This window comes from Pleurodeles waltl, chromosome 8, assembly GCF_031143425.1.
Source record: "Pleurodeles waltl isolate 20211129_DDA chromosome 8, aPleWal1.hap1.20221129, whole genome shotgun sequence".
In the NCBI taxonomy this organism is placed as follows: Eukaryota; Metazoa; Chordata; class Amphibia; order Caudata; family Salamandridae; genus Pleurodeles; species Pleurodeles waltl.
The window spans coordinates 153,225,531-153,249,240 of NC_090447.1; the positions used below are offsets into that span (position 1 = coordinate 153,225,531).

General features: G+C 41.9%; 1 protein-coding gene across 6 annotated transcripts in view; it reads right to left on the reverse strand.

Moving 5' to 3' along the window:
- The window catches only part of PICALM (phosphatidylinositol binding clathrin assembly protein), a 449,858-nt gene that overhangs the window by 125,287 nt on the left and 300,861 nt on the right, over positions 1 to 23,710 (reverse strand). For all 6 annotated transcript variants that reach the window (XM_069203983.1, XM_069203980.1, XM_069203982.1 and 3 more), the window contains exons 9-12: positions 23,366 to 23,451; positions 13,983 to 14,106; positions 11,193 to 11,326; positions 48 to 148 (exon numbers count right to left, since the gene is read on the reverse strand). In XM_069203983.1, coding sequence (XP_069060084.1) covers positions 48 to 148; positions 11,193 to 11,326; positions 13,983 to 14,106; positions 23,366 to 23,451 — 445 coding nt within the window. The remainder of the gene's footprint in view (positions 1 to 47; positions 149 to 11,192; positions 11,327 to 13,982; positions 14,107 to 23,365; positions 23,452 to 23,710) is intronic.

Sequence of the window (23,710 nt, forward strand, 5' to 3'; positions counted from 1 at the left end):
AAAATGCTAAAATAAACAGCATAAAAATTGGAAATTATTTTCTTTACCTGCCCAGGTACCCGACACCTGTGGTGCAGCTGGTAAAGCATGAAGAGGTGGCTGGAAATCAGGTTGCATGTCAAGAAGGTCATTTGGCACCCTTGACGTGCTGCATCCAAAAATACACAGATCAGTTTTCAGTGGTTGCTAACAGAATAGAATTACATGGCAAAAAGACAGCAAAGTAACTAAAAACAAACTTCTGTAACCACATCAAACAATACATCCATAGCTACTTCTACTCTGCTGTATTTTGTCCCAGACTCTGCATGATCTAAAACAGAAGACCATGAGAAAGGATGCAAAAATATATTAGCACACGGCAAAATCAATGGCTGGTTGATAAAACCACCTTTCGTGTGGAGAAGGAAAATGTTACTTACCCAGTTAGCATCTGTTGGAGCCATGTAGTGCTGTGTATTCACATGCTGTACATACTTCCACCACCTAGTCTTGGGCTTGGACATGTACAACTTGTCTTTCTTGTAAATAAGTCTTTGCGTCACAGGACCTAGGGACTCCATCTATCAGTGGTATTGCACATGGGCATAGGCTCCATTGTTAGATTGTTTTTTCCCCCACAGAGGTTGAGATTAGGGATGGAGTACAGAGAATATAGTAAAGATGACCATGTAAAGCAAACAAATTAAAGATAAGAGAAAAAGTGAATATCTGCAACAACCCCAGGTGACTGGGTAGGATGGTGGGCGCATCTGAATCTACACCACTAAATGAACCAACAGACGCTTACAGGGTAAGTAACACTTGTTTGTGGCATGTGTAGCTGTAAATACACATGCCGTGCACAGACTGTAAAGCAGTATTCCCAAAAGTGATGGCCTAGCTTGAGGACGTTGCTGAAAACTGCAAAACTGTACAAAGGACTGCCTGGCCAACTCTAGTTTGCTTTCTGGCCAGGAGATACATCTAGTAGTTGTGTTTGGTAAAGACATGAGGGGTGGACCAGACAGCTGCTTTACATATGTCAACTAGTGGTATGTTACCCAAGAAAGCCATTAAAGCCCCTATCTTCTGAGAGAAATATGTCTGGGAGGGATGGGTAGAGTTTTTTTTACCTTTAGCATAACAAGTCTGTATGTATTTGACAAACCACCGGGCACATTTGCCTTGGAAACAGCATGTCCCTTGTGTGGCTTGGTGTAGGACACAAATATCTGTTGTATTTTACAGAAAGGTTTTATCCTGCCAATATAATCCCTTACTGCTCTTTTGACATCTAGAGTGTGCAGAGTACATTCAGCTACAGTCTTTGGGTGTGGAACGATGACTGGCAGCTCAATTGCTTGGTTAAGGTGAAAGCTACAAACTACCTCTGGAAGGAATTGTACATTGGTTCTCAGAACCACTTTATCCTGATGTATCCGGAAGAAAGGTGAGAGCATGCATTTCATTAATTCTGCTTAGGAAAGTGACAGCTCAATGGAGAGCTACCTTTCAGGACAAGAATTGCAGGGGGCAAGAATGAAATAGTTCAAAAGGATGGCTCACGAGTCTAATGAGGACGAAGTTAAGGCTCCAGACAGGAGCACGGGGGTCCTATGTGAAATTATTCTATGGAGGCTTTCCATGAACGCCTTAATGACTGGTATTCTGAACAATGAAAGATGTTGTCTATTTTGTAAGTAAGCATCTAAAGCAGCCAGGTGCAAACAAACAAAAGTAAAGACGAGGCCTGACTTCTGTAATTGAAGGAGGTAGGCTATGGGCCTGATTTAGATATTAGTGGACAAGTTACTCTGTCACCACGGTGACGGATATCCTGTCTGCCCAAATATAAATCCCATAGAATATAATAGGATTTAGATGTCGGCGGACGGGATAGCCGTCACAATTATGACATGGTAACCCATCCACCAATATCTAAATTAGGCCCTATTGCCTTATACAGAGGCTGTGAGAGGATTGGTAGTTTTATGAAGACAATAGTGCATACATTTTTTTTCACTTGGCTGCATAACATGCCCTGGTAGTAGGCCTCCGTGCCTCTTTGAGAATAGACATACATTCTTCTGATAGGTTAAGGTAACCAAAGTCCAAGTCCTCAGGGGTCATATGGCAAGGTTGAGCTGCTGAGGGTTGGGGTGTCTGAAAGTGCACTGGTTTTGTCTGAGAAAATATGGCCTGTTGGGGAGCTCCTCATATGGAATTAGCGAGAGTTCTAGAATTGTAGTGTACCATGGCTGGTGTGCCCAGGTTGGTGACACTAAGATGAGCATGATGGATGTCTGTCTCAACGTCTTGACCACAAATGGAAGAAGTTGGATAGGTGGAAAAGCGTAGGCAAATATTCCTGACAGTCATCCATAGTGCATTTCCCATGGACTGTGGATATGGTAGACTGGCGACAAAGTTTGGGCATTTCACATTTTTGACAGTGGCGAACAGATCGATCCATGGCAACCCCCAGCGCTGAAAGTACCGGAGTAGGGCCCAAGTGTGGAGATCCCATTCATGGACATGTTGGTGCAAACTTGTGAGGCAGGCTTGAAAACCTCTTTGAGTATGGGGAGGTACTGGAGTGAGTACTGGGGAGATGAAAAGGTTGCCACAAGGAAATCATCCTCCTCTTGTTGCACATGCAGCTCTACATTGTGGAAAGTGGCAGCCCTATGTAGAACCTCATGGTATGAAGTAACCGTCTAGAGGAGAGGGTTTAGGAGGGGACAGGGTACAGGTCTGGGTCTGTTTCTGTGGGGGTTGTATGTAACAGTCATCCCAGGGGTGTGGGCCCTGTGGGTCATGATGGTCATATAGGTCACAAGACAGTTTGGGACTATTCCTGTCCCTAATGTGCGGAACCCCGAGGTGAGTGCTGTGGAGATTACAAAGGCAACACAGGAGAAACAGGGGAAAAGTAAAGGAGGAGAACAAGCAGAAAGTAGTCGAGAGGTAGCTCTGTTGTGTCTTCTGGACTTTTTAGGAGCAGGAAGCACAGAGGAGTTCATGGCCTCCTTAAAAGTACATTTTCTCTTACGAGGAACAGTCTTTCAGCACCTGTGGAGGCTGAGCCAGAATCTTACTAGTGCCTGGCTGAATATGAATGCGTTGCTGCCGAGCATCAAGGTGTTCCTGCAGTCGCTCAAGGATCAGCAGCTGTGATGGAACCGAAGAGGGGCTCTCTAGAAGGCATGGAGCTCGATTTCAGCTCCAAATGGTTTGAGTCTGGCGGTCTTGGTGTCGAATCTAGCGTCGACTCAAAATGCTTCTGGTGCAGGTTATATTGACTTTGAAATCTTTGACTCCACACTTTGAGCCCGAAGGTGGTAGAGGTTGCACCTTCAGTCCCGATGCCATAATGTAAGATGAGACTCTTGGCTTTGAGGATGACTTTGATGCAGAGTATGGAACAGACGTCGGGTCTGGCTCAGACTGTAGGTGTCGACCACAGCAGAAAGGCAGTGGTGCACCAGAGGCTTTATAGGTGCAGAGGAGCTTCAGGCTGGTGCCTTAACGTCATAGGAGCTCTTTTGATGCTGGAATGGTGGAGGCTCTTCTGACTCACGATCCACCTCTAAGTCAATGCTTTCTGGTGGGAAGGCAGCCTCTATCCGGACGCCTGGAACATTCCCCTCTTCAACATCTGACCCCTCTTGCTCACTGAAGATATCTGGGGTCTCTTCTTCCTCCAGTCTATTCGCCATGGCTGGCGATGCAACAAGCACATCGATTCTGAAGTGATTTTTTTTTTTTTTATACAGAACACAAGTCACACTGAACAGGAGCCTTCTCTGTGCTTTGAGAGAGAAGCAAAAATTGCAGACTTTGTGGAGGTCAGATCTCGGGTACATGGTGCAGCAAGAAGGACAGAAACGGAATTGGGTTCTTTACATCATGTGGTCATTCTTGACCCAGATGGTGGGAGTCAAGAGTGCAGAGTAGAAAGGTGTGTGATGGTGTAGACCAGGAAAGCAGTATTGTTTGGAACAACAGAAAAGGATACGGATCCGAGGACCTGGAGAGAACACCACATGGCGCTGAACTGCAGCTCACATTGACACGTCTGAACCAAACAGCAGAGAAAAAATTATCTAAGAATGGACCAATGCCCATGTGAAATACCACTAATAGGTGGAGTCACTAGGCCCCGTGGCTTGAAAAGACTTCTTTTGAAAAAAAAAAGCTGTACATGTACGAGCCCAACACTAGGTAGTGGAGATATATACAGCATATGTATCTACAGCTACACATGCCAATAACAATGTTTGCAACAGTACTGATCAAGACGACACAGTCATACTTACATTTTTTATAAAGTCCAACCTTTCATATTTGTCAGTCCAATAAAATACATTTCACCATACTGACAACTGTGCTTTTCAAAACTTCAAATATTCCAATAGTTGTGGGAATTTCTGGATTCACTGAAGGTACCAACTGAACACCTGTACAAAACACTAACGTGTGGACTATTCATTAGTAGCACACCTTCTATGCTCTTTTCATCGATTGTCTAACAGCAGGGTACACTTAACTCTCCTCAACAACCTTCCATCATTTTGCAGTGTACCATTTGAACAAATGACCCCACAAACACACTGCTACTTGAAAATGTGTCTTTAAACACAATAGGGCTTCTAGTACGAAGGCAGTCACTCCACAGTGAACTTTCATTCAAAAACACGAATTTAAGGATAGCCTTACTCTCTAAGCCAATATCCAAATCTGGTGAGGCCAACAGCACTCCAACAATGACATATATGAAGGACTTGTTCCCTTACTAGTTGTGCAGTATTTCCTGTGATTTGACTCCTGTACACAGTATCCTTTCCACACCTACTAAGACCTTTTCAAGGCAGGTCAATTTTAGTTGGCTGTCTGCAAGCCATATGTGGTGCACTGCACTCGAGCTCATGCCAGATATCGCTGTGCACATCTGCAAACACCTACAAAACACTCACCGCTTCTGTAGACCAGCAGTCTTTAACAGATGTTGTTTATATTCTTCGGTGACCCTGCTGGATTCAACTTCTCAAGTCCACTTGTATGTTATACTCACAGGGATCTACCCTTAGTCACTGGCCTGGCGACCCGCTAATTAAGCTCCAGGAGGCCGATGAGAAGTACACCAATTCCTTTACATGTCTACCATCCTGCTCATGCACTGTAAGCTCTCAGCCATGCCCTGGCTCATTCCCCCTCACATTTATATATTTTTTTTCTTGATATTCTGCAGGCATATTGTTTCAGCAGGGTTGACACATTTTCATGTCTACTTACATTTAGATCTTAGGTTGATCTCTGAATTTAATTTTAATGTCTTACTCCAGCTTACTATGGCACACTGAATAGCAAATTTTGAGGTGGAGCACTGGTTTGAAATCTATTGATGTTGGCCATCTTTTATCCTGATTTGGTTGCCAAGAGATTCTTGTCCAGATCTGAACATTTAGATCTGTAAGGGTAGAAGCTGAAATATCTTAATAGCATAGCCTAAGGCAGAGGTTGTGTTGGTACACTCGTAAATTCATATTATCCCCACGAAGAAAACCACATCTTTACTGCCTTTGAGCCACTGCTGTTTCTTATAATCGTTCTAATAATATCACAATTTTTTGGACATTGTTTCCAACTCCTACTGTCTAGCCAACTTTGTTTCCCGAGCCATATTATTGGCAGACAATCTCACTGCCTGATTTGACAGAGATATGCAGTCACTGGTGCCAAAGCCCAGGCCCTCTTCAAGACTCACCACCTCTTGTTGCACGCCTACTGAAAACAGCTCAATACAAACAAAACTGAGGGCACCGGTTTTTGTGGCAGAGATCAGCTGTGGTCAAGTGATTTCTAGCATCATGAGAAAAGAGGATTGCCACCAGACCCCATTATCTCTGCAACAGCTGTAGGTTTCAGGATTGGATTTGTATTTATATAGCACTTACTACCCCTGATGAGGTGTCGAAGCGCTTTTCTACTTGAGACGTATGCTTTGGAGATTGCATGCTCCTTTCAGCAACAGACTGTAAGGGTTATGTCATTTTCTTGTCATTTTGTAAAGCTGAACATCTGCCGTTGTGTTGATTTTTGGGAAAGTGATATTGTAGCAGCTACAGGCATATTTATATTATGTTTTGGGATCGAAGCTTCAGTTCGGAAGTTCTGCCTGTGATATGTCGCCCACAGTCTGAAGCACATCTTTACTGAGTGACAGTACGGAAATTGAACCACTCCACACTGTAAGCACTCTGACACGCCCCTGTTGGACCGTGGTAGAACTAATGCTGGTGGGAACTCTCTGGAGGCCACTTTTAATACAAACTCTTTGCTGAGTATACTATAAAGCCAGGCACAGGAACGTTTATTTTTCTGTCCCTGATGTTAAGTTTATGAAGCTCCCTCTTCCAGTTCCTGATTTGAGAACTTCCATTCTGTCTAGTAGAAAAACAGTGTGTCTGACTATGAACAAGCCTGAGATCTGACAAAACAATCCTTGTCCCAGAATTTCATGATCATGCCCCTTTGCAGTGACTCATAGTATACGGGGCTTGTCCCAAGCAAGTGGTTACCCTTAAAAAAAAAAAAAAAACACACACAAAAAACATTTTTCTCACCCATTTTGATCATATTATGAAATGAAAAGTGTCAACGAAAGTAAAGTAAGTTTTTCAAAATCCTAAAAAGGTGACTCGATTTGTTCCTATCTGGAGTTTCCCAGATAGAACACTGGGCCGCTGGTATTGCATCACGTGGAACATGCAACTAGTTTACATATGCGTATTATGACGAGTCAGATGCATGGCGTGAACCCGACTGCTCGGCTCCATCCTTATCTGAGGCCCCGAGGTCAAGTCTCCACAGCTCCAGGATGACGCGCTGCCTCCCACTGTCTGAACTTGTGGCTTCGATCCCCTGGTGATGGTGCAACAAGCATTTCACAACCAAATGTCTGCGGTTTCCCATTGACAAGTTCAACCATTAATTATCAAAAGCACGCACACATCTTCACGTCACCATGGAGCTCAAAGGTGAAAAGAAAAGGGCCGCGTTTCCTCAGAGGTCAACCTGACTCGTGGAATCCCTGTCAAATGAAATGTCCTTAGCCGATTAGTTTTAGGGAATATGCTAATAACTAGAGGCCCCCACCGCTAGGCCTTCCCTTTCGTATCCTTCTCTTGATATTATTGATCTGCTAGAAGTAATGCCAATGGTCCCTCTCACCGAAATATATGTTGATTTTGCCATACACTCTGCCTGCCAACACCACTAGCTGTAACCTGTTCTGTTTGCTTAAAATGCCAATAAAAGGCATTTACAAAAAAAAATGCTAATAACTAATAATGTCCTTTGTAGTTCCTCTGATTCTTGCTGATGTCCTCACAGTGGCACAAGATCACAACAGTGCTTAATTTGAGCAGGGGGAGAGAATCAGCATACATTTCTGAGTACAAAGACTTGTATTTTCCATCAGTACCCTTGTTATTCTTATTCGTCAGCCCCAGCGTTTAGCAATGTGTGCATTCCAAAGTGCTGGCACTGGGTCTTTTTTTTTTTAAGAGAACCCGTGGACCATACTGTAGCGCCATTCCTATTCGACTATATGAATAGTTACTAGTACGTGAGAATGAAAATTACCGATTTGCGCATTTCCCGCATGCACAAAATGTGGAATAACGCGCTTTCGCCATTGCTGTCTAGTGAGCGTCATCCTCCTGCGCCCACCGCCGCCAAAATTTGAAAAATAAAACGGTAATAAAATGCATTGATTACCATTTTATTTTCCCCTTTCCCTAGCCGAGCCGTGTTTGGGGTCGGCCCAGGACTCTGCTGCGGACTTCCGGCGTGGGAGTGATGCTCTCTCTACCAGTTTACACTGCACATGCCATTCTGGCGGGGCAGTCTTGCGACGGCCAGCCTGACATGTGCAGTGTAAACGTCTCCACTCAGTGGAGAGCAGGCACAGGCCCCCAGTGCCTGCTGGAGCGTTGAGGCTCCAGCCAATCCTGGCGGTGCTCTCATGCTGCTAACATTATCAGCAGCATGAAAGCAGCATCTAGACAGGTGTGGAGACTTCAATTGCTGCACTCGGAGTGCCGAGGGCCTGCACGAGGGTCGGAGGAGGCGAGCCAGCAGAGGTAAGCAAGTACCTCTCTCCCACATGCGGGTGGTATCCTAAATATTTGGTTGGTTGCCCTACCAAATGTTCAGGGTACCAACCGCCACTGGTGTACGATGGCCACCAGTGACGCAAGGTGAAATACAAGGAGGGCCATCCTAAGGAGGGAGCATCAGGCCCCTGGCCCTGGTCCATCCAGAGCCCTGCATTCCTGCAGCAGACATTATGTATAAATTGTTTCATCTAAACACCAGGTAAATATTCAAAAAAAGCCTACAGAGACCTCCGCATTAAGTTTTTGTCGGGGTTCTGTAAAGATGTCTGAAAAGTGTGAGTACATCACAGACAGCATTTCATCTATATTTTTGTATGTTTAGATCTTCAAAGAGGCTATAGCTTTCTTGGCAATATGAGATCCCCTGTGCACCGGAACCCTGCCTTTCTTGGTAAGGGACAATAAAAATTGCCTCACATTTAAGAGATGTTTCAAGAAGAGGATGTAGTTATTTTTGCTTGTCTATGTTAAGTCTTTGGTATCAACAGTTTGTCCAAATTAGGGTAATACACCCAAGAACTAAAAGATATGTGGCCTGCCAAAGAGGGTTCCGAAAAATGATCACAGTAAAATGTTGGTAAGGCAAATATAAATAAATCTGAAATTATGGTTTTAGGGATCCCGCCTCCCTTGACGTCAGAACCTTGTGGCCTAAAGCTCTTTGGAAATCTCCAACATCCAAATCTGAAGCAAGAAACCTTGGCATAAAATTGGACAATGATCTTTCTATCAAACCTCAAATGAGGGCAATTTCGCACAATTTTTGCACTGCTCAAATCTCTGAAAATGGCACTGAATTGCCTTCTTGGACACACTCGGAAACTGGTCACTGCTAGGTTGGCCTATGCAAACGTGCTTTGACTGGAACTCCCGGGCAGGAAGGGGCAGAGCTCCGGGAGAAGGGGGTGGGGAGGGGAGTGTTACTTCCCCCTAAAAATAAACGTATTTTCTGGTAAGTAGTTGGGTACAGGGGATTTCATTTGGGTATGGTGAGGTGTCTGTTGCATTTTTACATAAACACAGACAAAAACTTTTACACGTTCTCCCTCTCTGTTGTGAAAGTCTTCAAAAATGTTATTTTATAAAATGACGTGTTTTCTCTCACTTAGTACCCCAGTCATACAACGGTCCTCTACCTTTCCACTGCCCCTTAAGAACCTCTCATATGCCAGGCTGCTTGACATATAATGTATTTTAACATTATCTGGAAGTGTGATCGTTGGAAAATCTGTTTTGAGCACTGCACCAAAAAGCGCCTCTGTACTTGCAAAGAAGGTTCGGTTTAGGGTGTATGCTCCTGGAAGTCCGCTTCGCCCCTCAAATCCTCAAATCAAGGTTTAGTCTGCGAGGACTCTTAAGGAGAGCTTGGGTGGACGATTGATCTACTTTCTGACAGCGAAATCGTGGAACACTGCCGAAAGCTCTGAGACCTTGATCCTGATCAGGCTTTCAAATCCCATCTGTGCAGGGAATTCTAATCAAATGTTTACGACCACTAGCCTACTGGTATGAGCACCAGGGCGCTTCCTTCCGAAGCAGGTGTGCGCTTTATAAATGGTTTCTCATTCAATCATCCAGGCTAATGTTTTTAAGAATTCAGGGCACCAGTAGGTGGTGGAAATAAGTTTATAGAATCCCTCCACTATTTCTTTAGAAATGAGGCTCCATTCTATCTTAGCCCAAGACTGAGAGGTGTCACCTTGTGCCCCAGAAGTGAATCTGCTTACATGTGTGAACACTGTAAGCGTGTAACCTCGTCTTGGGATGTTTGGAAACCAGCATCCCACTTGCAGCATCCCCCTTATTTGTGGCAATGGCCTAGCAGAGGCTATATGTTTTCATTTCTTATCTTATCTCTTATCTGAGGAAACTATAACCTGACACCATTAAATGTTCGATTGTTTAACAAAAGGAAATCTGAAGCACTTTAGTGCATTGAAGTTTAAAGAACAGCAGCAAGAAACCAATGCACCTGTACAGCAGGGTTAATGATCAGAGGATGCATCCAGCACATTTTGTTTACTCAATGAGAGCAATTTAAAGTGTAATTTACAAGTTTCTACGTGTCGGGCTAAAAAAACATATTGTGACATCTATTTCCCATCTCAGGAATACCTTTGATATGTGTAAAGAATGCAGGTGAATCATAAAAATAGAAAACAAAAAAAAATAGTATTTTTCATATTTTTTGTGATTGTGTTAACTTGATGTTTCTGTAAAATAGGCCCTTGAACTTTTAAGTAATGATTACACTAAAATAATGATATCACTACTTGCGACATCACTTGCTGTGTTCAGGGGCGTAGGTTGGTCACTGAGATGGGGGAGGTGTGGGGGGGGGGGTATTGAACTTCATATTTTCCAAAAATCACGCTGGCATTTAATGTTAAGGTGCGTGAGGGGCAGTGGAAATGCAGAGGAATGAAGATGGACGGGTATACTAAGTAAGCGAAAACATAAGATTTTGTAAACCAAGTAAAACATTTTAAGACTTTCAAAACAGAAAGAGGGGTAGAGGGGGTGTGTACGTTTATGTCTCTGTCTATGTAAAACAATTCTGGTGAAATCAGACAGACATCTCCCCATACCCAACTGAAAGCGCCTGTACCCAACTATTCATCAGGAGATACATGTATTGGGGGGAGTAACACCCCATACACCTCCCTTGAGTAGCGTGTAATCGCTGAGTGGTAAGGGAAGCAGCTCGGTGATTGAACAGGCAGTGGGAGAAGGGCACGCTCCTTTCTAGAGGGCCTGAGTGGTAACACAGCTCTTGGCAGAGCCCTCCAGCCAGCCCTGCCAGCCCAGTGGCCCATATTTACTGCTGTTCGCCTAGGTCGCATAGATCTGCCCGTAAAGGTGCGTGTGGCAACAGTAAGTGGTGAGAAGGGGCTGGTTAGACCGTAGGACTGGCCATGTGCTCCTGCACTGAAGTTTCTAACTTGTTTCCAAGTTGAGGAGGCAGGCGTTTGAAAATGACAGCTTTATAAAAACAAAAAGCAAAAAAAAAACAGCAGAAAGAAATACCTGTTTGAAGAAGTGGGAGTTGCAAACATGTCCATGGCTGCAGTGGTAGTTATGCTGCCCGCTGTGGTGGACACTGGAGAGGTTGCTGTGGTAGATGAGGTGTGAGGCTTTGCAAGCTCCTTCAGGCGTTTTTCCTGCGGGAAATGAACGATGGAACATGAAATCCAGGAACAGGCTCCGTGTCTATGGCGGCTCTAAGCTAAACTGAGTAGTCAGGGTTCACCGTCCCCCAATTAGCCAGTTTACATTAGCTAGAACTGTGTCACTGGGATGTAAGTCTAATTCAATTAAAATAACACACTTTAGCTATTAACCTTTAGGGTAACATTTACCTTTAAATATTGGGAACAAGATGCACAAAAGGAAGAGTTACTTAAAAATGGATGCACTATTTGCACAACATAGAAATTAGATCTAATTGGTAAAGTAATAGTGGAAGTTAAGTCCATGTTCTGGGCATAAGTAACAGGTGTTGCAAATGCATGAGGAATGCTCAAACCTATGGGGGGCCTGGCCTGGGGAATGTAAAGGAGTAACTATTGAATGGCCAAATGTAGGCAATGTAAATGATGGTCTACACCAGCAGGGATGTCCAACTGAGGGGCAGAAGGACAGGATCCATGCCATATTTTCTGGACATTCACATACAGAAATGTACCTACAATGAATCTAAATGAAAATCATGGCCAACGTGGTAGTAGACTAGCCTGGACATCTGGCCAAGATCTTTCCATTCGGGATTTAAGTTGGACACATCGACAAACTTGCAAATTAAACAGCAGGTCTGAAGATCCAAAAAACAGAAGCACAGTGTGCTCTTGCTTTCACCAGTAGTAAAGTATTTATGGATTTGTGTGGCTTGAGAAGGAACCCTCCTAACGAAAAAGCATATTGTAGTAAGTGAATTTACCGAATCCAAGCCCAAAATAGTGTTGGTCACACATAAATTTCCATCTGCATCATCCACCATGTGTGATTTAGATACTGTACTCAAGAATATGTATGTAAATGATGAAAATCATGTAACAGATACAAGGGTAGACATAGCTTAAGTACGGTGTTCACAACTCAAACTTCTTTCTGCGCTTTTGTGACTTGATTAACAAAGCCCTTGCAGCAGATACTGCCAACTTAGGTGAGCTGATGCCATGATTTACTTATGCAAATTCTTATTAGCAAATCACAAAATGTCAATATACACTATTATACATTAAATATACACTATTCACTATGTGCTCACAAGAAATATTACACTATAATTCCATAATATTACGTAGGAGCAAGTCCGTTCCTGGGAATGCCTTGTAAAACAAGCATGTATAGTACACAAAAGGGCAACCCAATATTCCCTCGTAGGCTTGGGTAACTATATTAAGGTAGATAAAGGTGCCAACACGACATTCGCTTGAAAGAAAGACATTTTTCATTACTCTGTGATGCCAGAGACTGACATTTCAAATAGACTGATTTACACTTAATGAAACAGCACATGAGTCCACACGCTCCACAACTGAAAAGTATTGGTGGAAGCAGATTCTTGCCAACAGGTGATGGAAAGATGGTAGGTCCGTCTAGTTTTAAAGAGAGCATCTTCAACGCTCCAGATTCCAGCAATTAATAAGTATAAATCAATCTATTTGAGACGTCACTATCGGGCATCACAGAGTAATGAAAAACGTCCTCAACATTCTTCCTTCCAAGGCCATCCCTTGTTGGCACCTTTACTTACGTTGTTGTAAAACAAGCCAGCACCCACGAATTTGTGAGTTTATGGGTATGCCCACACTTATCCAGTGCACATTCCTGCTCTGGATAGGAACAGATTTACTCCTGTGAGGGTCAGGAGTAGATAAGCTTTCACTGTGGCAATGGGGGGAGAGAACACAAAAAACAATTAACCAAGTCTCCAGCAGCTGAGTACTTTTGGAATATTTAGAGAATTCCAAAAATGTGCAAATCATCTCCACAAGTTGTTGCAAAGATTCTGGTGTAAATTTACAGGTGTTGCTTACCCAGCCCCTGTTTCACCTACCATGATGATGATTCACAAAATTGAGAGACTCTTGGATAAACTAATGCTTTGTTAGTTTCCAAAGCTTACGCCTGCTAGCCATTTCCATACACTGAAATCTATGTGCAGAGCAGGAAATCTGCAAACACAGCATTACCTTACACGTGCAACTTCACAGTTAAATTTGTTCCCATTGTTTCCTCCAGAGAGAACATTTTTCCACTGGGAAAAATCAGTCCCTCAAATCCCACAAATATTGAGTGTTTCCATGTTCTTCTGATATAACAATTAAGCATGCTATTTTTTTTTTGTTGGTGCAAGCTTAAATGTGCAGTTTGGATTGTAACTCAAGGCAAGTGTTAGCGAACACTGAAAAATGTACAACTTTGCAGAAGTTTTTATCTTTGCATTGCACACACTCCCGAACAGCAGCAAAGTACATCTATCAAATGCCTTTCTTCTGTATTAAGTTAAATTTACGATTGCAGATTTGCAGCAATAGATTGTTACTTAGGGCCTTCCACTTACAAAAGCAGTCTCTTGCTCACCTAGGTTTTATTGGGTATGCAAAAGGTTTTACGAGTCAAGCCAACATAGTTTTAAGTTTGTAGTGGTAAATTCTCAATTTTTGGTTGAAATAGTTGCAGTGACCTTTGTTCACACAAGATAACTTTAATATCAAGATGGTCTGTCCGATGACCAGACATAAAATATGATTATATTACAAAACAGAAACATGCAGATACTTGCATTTAATATTGCTAAAGCAGAATTCTCACCTTTAGTGCTTGTAAGCGAGCTTGCTCCTCCTCTAAGGCGGCTTGCTTTTCCCTTTCATCCACTCTGGTGAGAGAGAGGCCCGTGCTTGCAAGGGATGAAACTGCATTTGAAATTGTGGTAGCCCTAAAACAGGATCACAATAAGTGTCTGGTGGTGTGCTCACATCATTAGTTCATATAAATATTTTGCTGTTGTTTCCCTCCATCCTCTGCAAATGTCCATCTCTTCATCCATAAGTATTTGAAACATTCAACTCCACGGTTAGAGTTTTTGAGAGCAGCTAGTAAGGAATGTGAGGTTATAAGATGGTTTTGTGTTTAAGTTCATGTTTTTATTTTTAGGTTGAGCCTACCAAACAGCGAAAGCTGGCTGGTTGCAAAAGACCTATTTTGGGCTTATCAAGAATTTACAGCCCACCCACAGCTTACCATTGGTTGGCTTCATTGTCACTCTCATTGGCTTGTTTCTTAATCAATGGCTTTTCTTGTCCACCTCGTGTTTGTCCATCCCAAGGAGCCTAGCCTTTTTACCACTTCTCTGACTGACTTCTGTTCTTCCACTGCTCAATTTTAGGGAGCTACATTTTCCTTTTTGATTATGCACACCATTAGCTTGCATGGTTTCCAGCTGTCTCGCTCGTGCTTTCACCACCAAGCTTGTGTGCTCCTCTCTTCCCTATCCCTCTCCCTTCCCACCCCTTATTGCTCTCCTTCATGTGCTGCCTTTCACCTCCCTCACCCAATGTGTCTTCTCTGCAGCGGCAGGCTTCTAAATACATTTGAGAAAAAAAGAAAAAAAAATCATCTACGGGACCAGAGAAATGGGATGGCCACTAGGTGAGTTACCTTTAGATGTTTGCAAAAACTGTAAACTACCATGAAATATTTCAGAATCACCAACGTCACATAACGAAAAACCATCTATGACTGCAGGGAAAGGAGGCTCAATCGCTGAATGAGGTAAAGTAAGAGAATAACAAGGCTCATCCCTGCTAAAAGTGAAACACCAAATTAACTTGTCTAATCAAACAAGAGCTGATTGCTACTGGGATGAGTTCTTCCTCTACAAAACAAACTTTGGAAATGTCAACTTCTCTAGCCTATGAGAACTATTGGCTTTGGCAGTGTTTTGTAGTCAAGCTGTATAGCAGCGCGGATGCATGGCAGTGTGGCTAAAACAAACTTAAAGATGCACTATGATGCAGCCAGAACTAGTGCACTTAAAAAAAAAACAGTGCGTTAGCAGTAGATGCATCATAGACCTTCCTGATTATTACTCTTAGCCATGCTGCACAGTGGCCACGCTGCTATACATCATGGTAACAAATTATTGCCAAAGTCAGCAATGCCCATGCTGTACAGCATGATAATGGCAGAGCCGATAGTCTCAAACATGAGAACTACTGGCTTTGCCAATGTTGGTTAGGTCTTGGCACAAGACCCCTGTGATTCTGAGCAAATCAGTTACCCTCCTCATGCGTGAAAAAGAAACCGAATATGACATTTGGCAAAACATTTTATCACATAAAAAAACAATTGAGCCCCAATCCAAGGAATGGTGAAAATGCATTTGGAAGCAGATAACATCGGTTGTCACAATAAACATCCATTTCAAAGGAGAGAAGGGCTTCTTTGAAGTGTGAGTAAAACAAAGCTGCAAATGGCAAGAGGTTCAACAAGGATGACAGGGAAGAAGAAAAAATAAAGGTAGTATCCCAATCACAGCGTGATTAACAAAAGGACATCAATCAATCTGAAACAATCAGCACTTGGTTCATGCTCCAACTGTAAGAGAAGAAATGAAGCCAGCACAAGCTGGCCAATTAGAAACCAACAAAGAATGGGCGAGCTGGAAGCCCCTTGCTGTATAAATAAATCTTGCGAGCAAGAGCGCATGCGCTGTCACAGGCAAGACCTAAAAAGAGTGGGAAAAACGGTGTCTGATCAGTAGTTAAAGAGTTTTATCACCAAAATCTGGAAGACAGCCATACTTTATTCTGAAAATTATAAACACATACAGGTTTATGATGGAAATCTTAACAGAGTTCTTGGCCTTTATAAATTATAACCCACCTTAGTATCAAGTTCAGAATACTGCTCGAAATCCAACAAAGGGGCAGAAACCAAGCTAGCTTAAAGCATTAAGTAACACTACTGGGTGTAAGCCCTGCAGACAAAAAGCGGACTGACTCCTGTAGCTGAGCATACATGCTATTTATTATAAGAAAACACTTTCCTTAGTAACCACACTTTCCAATCTGTCAGAGTGACATTTACAGAGAGTTGCTAATATTCTTCTAAAGTATTTTTAAGAGTATTTAAATGAGCATAATGTTCAGAAGACAATACACATTCAACATACATACAAGATTGTATCAAATACTGCGAGCTAGGTACAGACATTTTGTAGTAACAGTAAGATAGATGCTACAGGTAGAAATGCCAAATTAAAAACTCTAGCATTTCAGACCAGGCTGACCACTTTTGGTATATATTCAAAGCTGATCTGAATGTGGTTGGTCCCGGTCTGTTTTGGAACAGTGAGCAAAAACAATAGATTGCAATGGAATGAATAAAAAATAATTTAAAAATTAACTTACCTCTTTCCATCGCTGCTGCCACCTTGAGAAACCTAAGGGCGCATGTGTGTCTGGCCGGCCTGAGATGGCTGGCCAAACACACGTGCACTTAGTGCACTCTCCCCTCTTTCCCCCCTCCCACAGCCCAGCCCCGCCCTTCTCTGCACTGCTGTTCCAGAAGTAAGAAAAATAAAACAATATAAAACTATTGTTTTACTTTTCTGCTTCTGGCACAGCCAGTGGGGTGACGCTCATTTGCCATAGCGAAGGAGCCGCCCTTGACCTTCATTAATTCATTCATAACACATTCACCAACTTGGCTAAAGTAATACAGCACCAAATAACAACCTTGCCAGATATCAACAGATGGTGGCATTTGAGAAAATGACATTTAATTTCCATTACAAAAACACCAACCACAAGTGAAATGTGGTTTGCGTGAATAGAAGTACTATACATTTGCGAGCTGAAAAATGTATTTCATGACAGAAGACTAAAGAGTGTGTTAAGAGCAGCACAGCTTGCATTTCAAAAGACCACAGACAGGACTGTTGTTGAATGAAAAGATCAGAATTCAAACTAACATCACAGATTGTCTGAATAATGTATATATCACAAAAATAGTATCTCTGTGTTGCATTCAGCAGCAAGGGTTTGGGAACACAGCATGTTAGGAGTCAAAAAAACAATTCCATGGCTTTCGTTCACATAGAAGTGTAAAAACACAGTTTCCTTCACCTTATAGCCTATTTATGTATCTTCCAGTGTTTGAGACTATCTAAGATCACCACAAGTCCACAACAATTGAATTCTATCAGCAACCCCAAAATGTCACTTCAGTGCAAGCTCTGTTGCTAGTCTGGAAGTTGGCTGTTGAGTGAGCTGCTGGCTGGGTGGACAACAAGGTAGGTGTGCCTGATATGCTGATTCATGGGAAATGCTACTTCAATCAATTATAAAATTTACAAAGCGATCAGAAGCAGACTCCCTTGCCTGATGGTGCCCCAAACTTTCAAAACTCACCGTGGCACTGATATGCTGATTCATGGAAAATGCTACTTCAATCAATTATAAAATTTACAAAGCGATCAGAAGCAGACTCCCTTGCCTGATGGTGCCCCAAACTTTCAAAACTGACCGTGGCATGATTCAAGTGAATGTCAATGCCATCTACAATGGACCTTGACACTACCATTTTGACACCGCCTCATTTATATTGCATTCAGTTTCATCACACTGGCATACTGGATTTGTTAGGGACCAAGGTAACCCACTTGCATTGGAGACCAGAGTAACTCTCAAACTAAAAACCACAAGGCAGAACGCCTCTAATGATGCTTTCATTTATTGTACACACTAGTATACTGCCTCTATTTAATGCCCCACAGTCCCCTGTACAAAATCTTGGCTGAAAAGTAAGTTTCATTCAACAACAGGAAAAAAGCAAACACCCATAGAAATGTTTCGTCGTAGAAGCAGGGAGAATCAGTAGTTTCAATAAATGAGAATCAGAGCATATGAACCCTCCACCCCTTGTTACTGTTGTACATGGTCAGTCTAATGCTGAATCATTGAGAGGCAGCTGAAGTTTCTGAATTTGTTGCAAACACCAGGGACAGCAAAGGAGCATCAAAATGTCATTAGAGTACCACTGTCAACAGAAAGTAACACAGCTTACATTAACAATGGCTCAGCAGGACCTCTTGCCACCAGGGGCGGCTCCTCAGCTATGGAGGAGGAGCGTCCCTCTCCCCTGTGCCCCCCCCCGCCAGCAGCAGAAGCTGCAAACCTTTCACAACAAAAGGATTCTAAACTATGCTTATTACCTTTTCATAGTGAAAGGGGCGGGCCATGTGGGATGACAGGGATGAGGGGAATGCACTGTGCACTCTCCTCAGTGTGCATGTGTTTGGCCCGCCGTCTCGGGCCGGCCAAACACACATACGCACTGTGCTCTCTCGAACCCGGCAATACAGTGCTGGGCTGGAGAGAGCAGGCACAGGCTCCCAGCCAATCCTAATGCTGATCTGAGCAGTGTCAAGACTGGCTGAAGGGCAGGCTGGGAGCCTGTGCCTGCTTGAAGTGACGAGGGAAAGAAGAGCGGCATGGCGGCAGAGCAGGTAAGTTTTTTTTTTTTTTTTTAAATGTCCCCCCCATCCCCCTCGCCTGCCCCCCCGCCCCTTCAGAGTGCAGCGAGCCAAGACTGCATGCCACAGCTATTAACAGCACTGCAAAAGTCCAGGGTGATCCTGCCTAGCAACACCAACCCAGAAGAAGGGTGCTACAATGCTGATACCTTAAAACAGGCACTCTCTGGAATGGGATTTGAATCTAAACCTCACAGAAGTCCTTTGACTGTGCTCTCAGCAAGAAAAGCTTTGCTGTACCAACCGTGGGACTAAGCAATGGGAAGATGGAATCAGTTACAGCTCCTTATGAGCCTCCATCATTGACTTGCATCAATTATAACTCAATGAGCAAACAACTGTGCCATAACAAATTGTAACCCTTAATTTTGGCTCTGGTGAATAAACATTTCAAATCAAGATTCAGCTTGTTAAACTAAGCGTACCAAACATGCAGTTGTGGTAGATCCCCAAGCAAATCACCCCAAATCTATCCATCATGGTCATAAAGGAGGTGTTAAAATAAGAACAGGGATGATTGGGCAAAGAGACTGATCATCATGCACACATCAAAATTGGATAATTCTAGTGATCAATATTCGAAGTGCTGCTTTTGTAACCCTACTCCCTGGAAGAGGACAGACCAAGGAGTCACCCAATAAGCAACCAAAGGATGTTAATGGATGACCAACTTGGTGAGAATAATCCAACATTTTGGAGAACATAATCCTCAATCTACACAAGCAGCAAACTGAGATTACATAGCTTTAATCAGATTTGATAAAACATTACTTCCAGTAATCACTGAGGTATAAACAATCTGCAGTCAGAGTGCAGGCTTCCATCACACAGATGGAAGCACAAATGACAGTTATGCGGCAAACATCTAAGACCCATGAGCATTAGATAATGCTGTTTCAAGAGGAAAAACATGTTCGTCTGATTCAGATGAGGATAGAAGATGCATCGAACTGGATATAACAGGAATTGAAACTAAGAAGTGGCATAATTTAATAGCACTTGGAGCCTTTCTGGGTAATCAGGCTCCAATTCAGAATACTAATATCTCATGGAACTCTTAACTTCAGTTACTGTGGGTTTGTGCACAGATTACTTGCTACCGGCAAATTTCTTAAGACATTGGAGGGAAGATGACAGTGTAAACACTGAAGTGAAGTTGGAGCCAATTATATATATTTTAAAATCTATCTGATTGGAAGTGTAACAGCCAATCAGTCTATGTCTCTCCACTAAGAGATGGAAGCGCAGCAAATTCTTCACTTAGGTAAATTTAATGACAGAAGTTTATGTGTATAGTTATTCTAGGATCTCAGTTTATAAGGAAAATAGGTTTAACTAAAAGAAAACATCTATATGAAATTGGTCTTTCCTTTTCACTTTTTTACTCCATAATAAGCTTTCCTTGAGCTTTCATTTCTCTGTAATCTGCAGGGCTTCTGAAATGCGATCCAGTAGGAAACTGATACCTTTTTGGTGGCTCCGCTATGCTAACATTTGGGTGGTCAGGGTTTGTAGAGGTCTGAATGGGGCGATGACCCTTAATGAGAAGACAGGAAGTTCCAGGGTGGAAGGAGTGGGATTGGAATTAAGGTTAAAGGCAGAAAATCTGTATTAATGTTTTCTGAATTGACGACTCAAGGCATATATATCACAATATGGCTAAAGAATGATGGAACTGACAGGATGGAAATAAAAACATAGAATATATAGTTAGAATGTGCACAGCAAACATATTTGACCCTTTAAACGCTATGACAACTTGGACCCTCAAAGACTGTGGCTTACACACAAGTAGTATCTAAAAAGGGTCACCATTTTGAGCTATGACCAGAATACTCATGGTCTCAGATTCAACAAGATTGAAATGGCCATTGGGTCAAAGCCATTATCAAGTTAAAAGGCCAGAGATTCAACATACTCTCTGTTTATGTTTAATTTGAATGCCCTCTCAACTTTAACAACCAAAATTAGAATGGTCCACTTTGGTGATCCTAGTACTGCTCTGGAACCTCAAACCGATGATACAACTATCAAAGGGAGGAGATGGGCAGCATTCTTGAAAGAATCAAGGGCTATCTGATATCTAATGTGGAAGCACAATTTAAAAGATGTAAGGTAAAAGGCATTTCCAGGAGGCAGCCTCTATTCACAGATTTCCTAGATGCAATTCACATAGTCATGTACTACTTCTGTAAAAGCTTCCAATTCAATCTCCATTAAAATTGTACTGCTTTCTTCAAAATCAGATGTTGTTCTGCCCATTAGTTATGGCATGTTTCTTAGTTAGCAATTGCATGACAATTTTTAGTGGACCTTCAGTTGAGAACTATTACCTGATGTTTGTACGCCTATGGTTGAATTACTAAGGTATATATTGTTGTTAATCAAAGGCTAATGGACCAACTAATCTTCTGGGATGCTTTTAATGGGGCCTTATCCTACAGATCATAAATTATGATATTGCAAAATGTATACCTTGTTTAGCAGAAAAAGAGATTGCCTTTAGGACAAGAGCTTGGAGATTTCGACACAGAGGTGACATCATGAAAAGTACAATATATATTGGCTGTACTATGTAGGATTATAACATTTATTTTTTTATCAAGGTGGATGGTTGGCCATACATGGGTAAACTAAGAAGACAAACTCCAAATTTGCATTTATTCATTTATTGACCACATACATTCATAAGAGATTGGCATAACATAATAAATAAAAGGGAAAGGACATCTGAAGTGAGGTTTTTAAGCGCCATGATGAGAATCGGGGCTCTAGCACCCTCACGAAGAGATGGGATACTTTTTTATATTATTAAAAGCAGTAGTAGGATGATTATTGTTCATCCAGAATAGAGTAGGCATATTGCTTTCAGAAACAACAAATTTATATTTTAACCAGTAGGAAGTTAGAAAAGGATGTATTCCTTGTGAATGTATTGCAAGTTGTTAAGGATTACTGGAAATCAAAGCCACCAATGGGAACGGCTTGTCTGGAGATTCTGGAGAAACTAGTGCTCAAGGTTGCCTTGATACAGCATGCCACAATTAACTATGTGATGATATATATGCAAATAGCAACAAGTCAGTACAAAGCAAATACACACATTTACTGAACCAAAGAAAATAAACTATGTGTGGTCTACATATCAGCTAATACCCCTAGCAAATATGGGGATCAAAACATGAAAACTAAAGCAAATAGACTAGCCAGAGTGATCTCAAGACTGGGCTCATAGGTATGCTTCTGGGTGAGCTAAGATTAAGCATCATAATCAATCAGTGGCTATGTTAGTGCTTGCTAGACTTAATGCATGGGATAAATGGTTTTATTTTAACATCTATTTTGAGTATTACATTTCTGAATTGTGGATTAAACCAAAGCCATTTACTGATTCAGAACTCCGTAACTGAATTACAATACACAAAGGTACTAATCAGCATTATTCATAGAGCTATTTGGTGCACTTAATATACAAGTAGCACAAGCTTTGAGACGAGGAAAATCAAATTCATATATTATTACTTTAAATTGATGACTGCTATATTCTGATATAAGCCAGTGATTGCTATTGTGGCAACAGAAATGGTTATATATCAGCTTGGGCAGGTCTAAGGCTACAAACATAACAGTGAAAAATGTCATGTTTTGTGCCATCATAGTATTCCTCCCTTCTATAAAGTTGTAAAATATCTATGGGTGTTACTGTACTTAGACACTGACAAGATAGGGAGAATCAGTTTTATGACATTACTGGAGATATTAGCTCTGAAATTCAAATGTATTAATAATCAACCAATATCTTCTGTCAGTCAGGTACATTGTATATAAATGGTACTTGTACATTGATTTTCTCATAAATATTAGGGCCACGCCTTTCCTGTAACACAAGCTTTGCTTTATTGCTTAATCAATTAGAAAAAACTAACCTCTAACTTTGTCTGGAAACACAAGAAGAGCTTTGAAATCACAAAGTCGACAGCAGATGTCCCCTTCCGAGAAAAAAAATATTACTACTGGGCTGCTATAGCAGTTGCAATTAGGTGACTCTATGGTACAACTGATTGTCTGAATTTGGAGAATATAAATTCTTGATATTTGTTGACAACTAAGGTCTGGCATAGCACAGGAATTCCGAAAAACCAACGCACCTCTAAAATTGATATTCAGGATACAATAATAAATTTTTGGAAACATACGTACATGTCATTCACACCAAAATTAATGTAAATTATCAAGCTACTGTTGGACTATCTCCTCTATAAGTGTGGTTTGAATATCTGAGTGCAATACTCAAGCTTTGGAATCACTAATCATAAGTAAACTGCATGTTTCTTCTGGCCTCTGCCAATGGGGTTTACCACTCCTTTTGGTCTAACCTCCCATCCACCAGCCTTTGCACACCTTAACAATGCAAGACATGATTGCAGGAACCCTCTCCCATTTGGTAGAAATTTAGAACCTAAGATACACAACCATGATGCAGATTCCATTTACACCTAGTAATGGGGGTGAGTAAATAACGTCCTACAATAAAACTCAGCCATCACCATATTACGTAAACCAATGCCACCCTATCTCGGAATCTATAATTAGAAGTCAGGGGAAAACATAGATTTTTAATTGAATTCTAATTTTCAGCAAACGAACATAAAAATACCTGCTTGCAGCTGTGGAATCTTTGATTTTCTTTCCCTCTAATGAGGCTAAATGTTGCTCCAATGCATCGAGAAGACTGCTTGGTGCCTGAAACAAATAGAAAGGGAAATGTACTCTTATTTGAAGTAACATGGCAGTGTTTGCCCATAAATCTACTCCCCTTAGCATTTATTAAACACTTCATGATACTTTGTGACGTGACCAGAAACTGAACGGTACCAGAAGTGTGGACCAAATATCCTCACCACACTGACATACAATGTCAGCTCAACCTCACAGTTCAAAACTATGAGAGGTAGCTCAGACACACTACTAACACTGTAATCAAATACAAAAAATCAAATTG